This window comes from Sorex araneus, chromosome X (genome assembly GCF_027595985.1).
Source record: "Sorex araneus isolate mSorAra2 chromosome X, mSorAra2.pri, whole genome shotgun sequence".
NCBI lineage: Eukaryota > Metazoa > Chordata > Mammalia > Eulipotyphla > Soricidae > Sorex > Sorex araneus.
In genome coordinates this window covers 316728018-316734643 of record NC_073313.1, presented here as the reverse complement: position 1 = coordinate 316734643, position 6626 = coordinate 316728018, and the positions used below count along the sequence as shown (strand labels likewise).

Genomic DNA, 6626 nt, shown 5'->3' with positions numbered 1-6626 from the left:
CGCATTCCCAGGCTGAGAAGTCCCCATAGGAAAAGGGAAAGAGGAGGGGCAGCCGGCCAGGGGCAGCACTGGCCCCCAAGCAGAGAGGGTGCGTGCTGGAGAAGCCCAGTTCCCAAGGACTGTGCAGCGGGGTGGGCGGCTCTTCCAGACCCGGGCTGGTGGGGAGCGTTGGGACCCGGGGTTCATCTCCAGACCGGTTCCCGCCTCCTCCCCCGCGTTGCACCCCCTCGGGGGCCGGCCAGTGCCCCACGTGAGGCTGCGGGGGCGGCGCCGGCGCCTTCCTGCTCTGCCCTTGTTTGGGGCCCCCGGAGGCCGCCCCGCGGTACTTAAGGCCGGCGCTGCAGCGCTCGCCCGAGCACACCCGGCGGGAGCCCCGGAGCGCGCGCGGCAGCGGCGGGGCATGGGGCTGGAGGCGGCGAGCGAGCTGGAGTGCGCGGCGCTGTGCGCGCTGCTGCGGGACCCGCGGGAGGCCGAGCGGACGCTGCTGCTCGACTGCCGCCCCTTCCTGGCCTTCTGCCGGCGCCACGTGCGCTCGGCGCGGCCGGTGCCCTGGAACGCGCTGCTGCGGCGCCGCGCCCGGGGCCCGCCCGCCGCCGCCCTGGCCTGCCTGCTGCCCGACCGCGCGCTGCGGGCGCGCCTGGCTCGCGGAGAGCTGGCGCGGGCCGTGGTGCTGGACGAGGGCAGCGCCTCGGTGGCCGCGCTGGCTCCCGACGGCCCGGCCCGCGTGCTGCTCTCCGCGCTCGTGCACGAGACCCGCGCGGCGCGCACCGCCGTGTTCTTCCTGCGAGGTGAGCGCCCGCCCGTCGCGGCCAGCCGGCGACCCTGGCCCCGGGCCGCGCCCTCCAGCTCATTCTGCCCGTGTCCCTCCCTGCAGGAGGCTTTGAAGCCTTCCAGGCCTGCTCCCCCGAACTGTGCTCCGAGGCCCCCGCCCCGGCGATGCCACCAGGAGGGATGGAAGACAGCCCCGCGGACCCCAGAGCGCCCATCTATGATCAGGTGAGCCGAGCTCTCAGAAGCCCAGGTGTGTCCCCAGGACGGTGTGTTGGTGGGAGGTCCTGCACCCGGAGCTGGGTGTGCTGTGCGTGCCCGCTCAGCATTTGTGGCGTCTGTGTCCTGGAGCCCCGGCGTGTTCCCGGAGGTCTCATCCTGCCACCGCTGCTCTCTCCTCCAGGGGGGGGCCGTGGAGATCTTGCCCTACTTGTACCTGGGCAGCTGCAGCCACGCCTCGGATCTGAAGGGGCTGCAGGCCTGCGGCATCACTGCGGTGCTCAACGTCTCCAGCTGCCCCAACCCCTTCGAGGGCCTTTTCCACTACAAGCGCATCCCGGTGGAGGACAACCAGGTGGTGGAGATCAGCGCCTGGTTCCAGGAGGCCATTGGCTTCATCGGTAAGGGGCGCTGGGAGCAGGCGCGGGCGGGGCCCTGTGTCCCTCGACCTCCGCCCGCTGAGACCCTGTCCCCCCTGCTTCCCTTGCAGACTCGGTGAAGAGCAGTGGAGGACGGGTACTGGTACATTGCCAGGCGGGCATCTCCCGCTCTGCCACCATCTGCCTGGCTTACCTGATCCAGAGCCACCGGGTGCGGCTGGACGAGGCCTTCGACTTTGTGAAGCAGCGCCGGGGGGTCATCTCCCCCAACTTCAGTTTCATGGGGCAGCTGCTGCAGTTTGAGACTCAGGTGCTGTGCCACTGAGGCAGGGTCCATCACCGCCAGCGTCTTCGGGGAGCCTCCCGACCCCCTTCACCTCATGGACAGCTGCTCGTTCTGGGACTTGGACAGTCCCCTCCCCCCATTCCAGAATACCTCCCTCCCCCCTCCCTCAGGGCACCAGGAAGGCTGGACTTTCTCACCTGGTACTCTTCTTAGGGACTTGAGGGCTGGCCCTCATCCAGGGGCAGAATGAGGGTGCCTCTGTCCCTCCTCCCCCCAACTGCTGGCAGGAACGAATCAGACTCACCTCCGCCATCCCACCACTGTTTTAACTCTTGATAGCTTCAGATCCTCAAGGAACAAACCATGACGGCCAGGAACCCCATTGTGGGTGGGAGGGGGATAACCACCCTGCACCTGGAGCCAGAATCCTGTGTCCCCCAGCTTGGGGGTCAGGGCCCAGGGAGCATGAGGTTCCATACAGACCCCCTCCCCCTTGCTTGCATGCAAATGTCCGTGAGCATTTCCCACCATTGGTATTGGAAAGTTACTTGTGTTCATCTGACATTTAACACTCCCTCGCCCACTTCCTCCCAGCCCTGTGGGCGGGGCTTGGAAACTTAGCACTTTATATTTATACAGAACATTGAGGATGTGTTAATAAAACATTGCTGTCGTTTTTGTAACATATATGTATATATTACATATATATTTTTCTTATATAAATATAAGAAAAAAAGTTTCCCAAGTGTCTGGTCTCAAGTCAGCACCTGGGAAAATGCTGGAAAGCTTTTTCTCAATCAGATTTCACCTTCAGCCTGACATCAGGGATACGGAAGGTGGGTATGGGAGTTGCTCACCCCCAGGGGGCACTCCAGAGGCCCTCCAATCTCCCTTCCCAAGGGTCCCTGTCCCCAGAGGCAGGAGAGTGGTTTCTGGGAGGCCTGGCTTTCACCCCCCCCCTCCCCCGGCACCGGCTCTGGTTCTGCAGGGGAACAATGTCACCTGCCCAGACCCACTTTGATCCTGGGTCCTGCAGCTGGATGTGCCCGCCTGAGGCACGTCCTGTCGGCATGGCCCTGCTCACTTGTCCTTGAGCGCATTCTGTGCCAGACCATGGCCCCACTGCCCACCGTGGGAAGCACAGCCCTCAAGTCTACACCCCCTAGGATGCCCAGTGGGCTGGGACTCGGTGGCCTTGCTCTTGCAGCAGAGCCCAGGGTGAGCCCCTCTGCTCCTTGCACCTGCCCCTCATATCTTCCGGAAGCTTCCCTGAGCTATACTGGTTCCAGGTGCAGCTCAGGATGGGGCTTTCAGGGGCACACGTGGTGCAGGCCCAGAGCTGCTAGTGGTGGGCATGTATCTTGAAGCCCCTCTGGGGTTTCTGATTGCAGTGGGATTGAGACCCTGGAGAGTAGCTGCCATCTAGCTTCTGCACTCTACTGAAGGGCCACCTCATCTCTCAGGGCAACCCGGGTGCCTGGCAGGGGGCACTCAAGGTGGCCAGTGCAGTTTGTCTTCATCTCATATATTCATTTCTTTTTATTTTTGTGGGGGCTACACTCAACAGTTCTCAGGGCTCCTGGCTTGACTTGGGAAAGTCTTCTGGGGTGCTGGGGGTTGAACCTGGGTCAGCTGCATGCGAGGCAATTCTCTGGCCCAACATAGAGCCATTTCTTTCTAAGATGGATCTTGTCATCAGCACCCACTGCCCCACCTCTGAGGGTGATGCTGAGAATCGCACAAGTCAGTCCTTGGCCCCTGCCTGCAGTAGGTACTCAGGGCCCGCCAGCTGGGGAGGGTGCTGGACACAAAGGCTTCAGGGTGCCTGGGTGACCAGGCTGGTGCTCGAGGGGCTGGGCTGTGTTCCTGCGAGCAGATACGGACTTGTGAGCAGGGTTCCCTGAGGTCCCGGAGTGGGCTTATGTCTGGGCCCCCCACAACCCCCACACCCAGCCTCAGGGGACATTCAACCAGGGCCTCCTGTCACTGAAGCTCCTGCCCACTGCTCTGTGTCCCCTCTGCCCTGTCTCTACTCCCCCTCTCCTCCCCACCCCCCCTTTCCTCCTCAGCCAGTGTTACGTCTGTCTCCCTCTGGGAAGCCTGCCCCCTAGGAGGATGGTTATGAGTTTCTCCTCCAGCGTGTGTGTGGCCGTGGTGCTGGGAGTGACACCGGCAGCTCTGCTCTCTGCATCCCCGCTAGTTCCAGCCGCACCAGTCAGGTGTGTGTAAGTGCCACAGAGAGGGCCGGAACCCTGTAAACACTGCGGGCACTGTGGCCAGGTGGAGGCCTGTGAGCACTGAGCTAGCCTGGCAAGCAACTAAGAGCACAGAGCTCTGTGAGCACCTTGACTGAGGGTTCAAGCCCTGCAACCTGATGTGTGACCCTCAGAACCACAGCATGTGTGTGACCGGACACTGTATCATCAGTGGCATCTACATCAACAGCGGAGAAGGGAGCAGGCAGGGAAGCAATAAAAATTAAACAGCGAAAAGTTAGTCTTCCAAACTTTAACTGTCTTTTCCCCTTTCCCTTCCTCCTCTCTTCCTCCCTCCCTCCTTTCCTTCTTCTCTCTTTTTTCCTTCCTTCCTCCCTCTCTTCCCCTTTCTTTGTCTCTTCTTCCTTGTTTTATGCCCCCTCCTCTCTCCACCCTCACCTCACCACCCTGTTTCTTCTTCCTTTTAATTTACTTTTACTTTTTTTGGGGGGTAGGGCACACTTGGTGACGCTCAGGTTATTCCTCTCTCTGCACTCAGGAATTTCTCCTGGCAGTGCTCGGAGGACCATATGGGATGTCAGGGGTTGAACCCAGGTTGTTCCCATGTGAACAAACACTCTACTTGCAGTACTGTCTCTCTGGCCCCAACTTTGACTTTTTTGATGGTGGCAACAACTATATAATTTATAATTGAAACAGTGTTACAATGGCCAGTTAAGTATATTCCTGCTGTACCCTGTGACTCTCCAGAACATTTTCATCTTGCAAAGGAGAGTTCTGGACAGCCTCTAAACCTACAGGGGACCCTGTGGACACCCAGGATATTCCAAGGGGGCTGCAAGTGTTGATGGGTCACCACGGCCCAAGGCTAGGGGGTGTCAAGGAAACACGGTTGGCTTTCAGCCGGGGGCTTTAACCACCTGTCCATAGACCAGCACCTGTCCACCGTGAAGGAAGGTTGCAAACCTCTGTCTGGCCTTCCTCACTCGTGGGAGGTGTGGTTTAGGGCCGAGGGCCGGACACCATTCCACAGGAGTTTGAAAGTTGGGGAATGCTGCTTTGAGCAGCTCCATGTCCCCATCCTCAGCCCCATGGTCCTACTTTCTGTCTGAGTTTGGTGGCTCTGGAATGCCACATGATGAGTCACACCTCCTGGGCCTTTTGGAACTGGCCGATTCTACACAGCAGATTCCACTCACCCACTGCTCTCCTTTCTGTCTCTTCATAGAGGTGACTCTGGCCATGCCCAGGTCCAGTGGTGCTTCGGGTCCATGGGATACCGAGGCCCAGGCTCAGAACCTCGTGTTTGGGAGGGGTGTGCCCTAACACTGCCCCTTCTTACCCATAACCAGCTGCTGTTTCAGATGGAGAGTCCCAAGCAGTGTTCAGGGGGCCTGGGGCCACTCCCGTGATACTCAGCTGACTGGGCTGGACAGTGAAAACAGTCTGGTGACCTGGCGCTGCTTGGGCCACCACAGCAGCGCTGGGGGCCCAGGGGGCCTGGGATAGAACTTGAGACCTTGGGCCTGCCAGGCAAGTGCCCCCCCGAAGCCAGCTCCTGCTGCTTTTCAGTATAAAGGATCTTTTTCCTCCCCAGCAGGCGATTGTGCGCAATTATGACCGTTTCTGAGCCCTCGTGGAAGGAGCTTCCTGTTTCCACCTGTGTGAACGTGTTGGGTCTGTAGCAAATCCTCCCTGATCCCCTTCTCCCTGGGGACCCAGCACAGGACTTTGGATGTCAATAGGCTGCCGGTGTGGCAGAAACACTGGGCATTGTCAGGGACTGAGGCACTGTCACACATTGTCGTCGCCAGTGTAGTGCGGATGTCCCCCATGGTGCTGAAACTGAGGCAGGAGCCCCAGGAGAGACACCAGGAGAGATGCAGGCAAGAAGCTCTGGTGTCTGACTCTCAGAGAGGGCATGGAGGCTGGCTTGGCACCCCTGTGTGTGGACCCTGAGCTTCCCTCTTCACACAGGGCAGGCTTGATGGGGGCTCTGGTGAGACGGGGCATTCTTTTATGGGTGTGTGTGGTAGATGAGCCAGCCTCGAAGGTGCTCAGCCTGACTCCTGGTTCTACACTCAGGAATCACTCCTGGCGGGGCTCAGGAGACCGTATGGGGTGCTGTGGACAAGGCAAGTCAGCAAGTGTCCTCGCTGCTTGCTGCACTTCTGCTCTTACCCCACAGGGCATGCTCTCTGGGGGTCTTCCCTGCTCAGACCCTGTGATGGTCTGCTTTAATGTTTGTGGACTAAAATAAAAAGCATCTACAAATGTAGTGACTGGGCTGGAGAGATCTAGCTCAATGGCCTGGGCACATGCTTTGCATGCAAGAGGCCTGGGTTTGATCCCTGGTACCACCAGGACCAACTCCTGAGCACAGAGCTTGGAGTAGCTCCTCAAGCACAAAATAAGAGAAAAAAGAGTAGTGGCTCATCTGGAGCCATAGGCAAAGGGCTGGATGCCTGCTTCGCAGGTAGAGACTCAGGTTTGATCTCTGTCACGACATGCTCCCCTGAGCTTTGCCAGGAGGCTCCTGAGCACAGCTGGGAGATGGTCCGGAGCACTGCCAGGAGTGGCCCAGTATGCCCTCCTCCAATGTAGTGGCCTTTCCTTCCTTTCGCAGAGAGAACAGGGATGCCTCTGGATCCCAGACAGCCTTCCCTGGCTGAGTCCAGGGGATGGGGGGCGCAGGAGTGTGTGTGGGGGAAGGAACCTCTTGATTGGCCAGTGACACCCTTTCCAGCTGGCCGCTGG

The 6626-nt window shown here is 59.9% G+C and overlaps 1 protein-coding gene across 1 annotated transcript; it reads left to right on the top strand.

The window, feature by feature from the left end:
• Nucleotides 1-354: 354 nt before the first annotated feature.
• Nucleotides 355-2294, top strand: DUSP2 (dual specificity phosphatase 2). The gene is made up of 4 exons (XM_055122579.1): nucleotides 355-788; nucleotides 875-996; nucleotides 1172-1388; nucleotides 1478-2294. Exons 1-4 carry the CDS (start codon nucleotides 401-403, stop codon nucleotides 1690-1692), a joined length of 942 nt encoding a protein of 313 aa, XP_054978554.1. The 5' UTR covers nucleotides 355-400; the 3' UTR covers nucleotides 1693-2294.
• Nucleotides 2295-6626: the final 4332 nt, after the last annotated feature.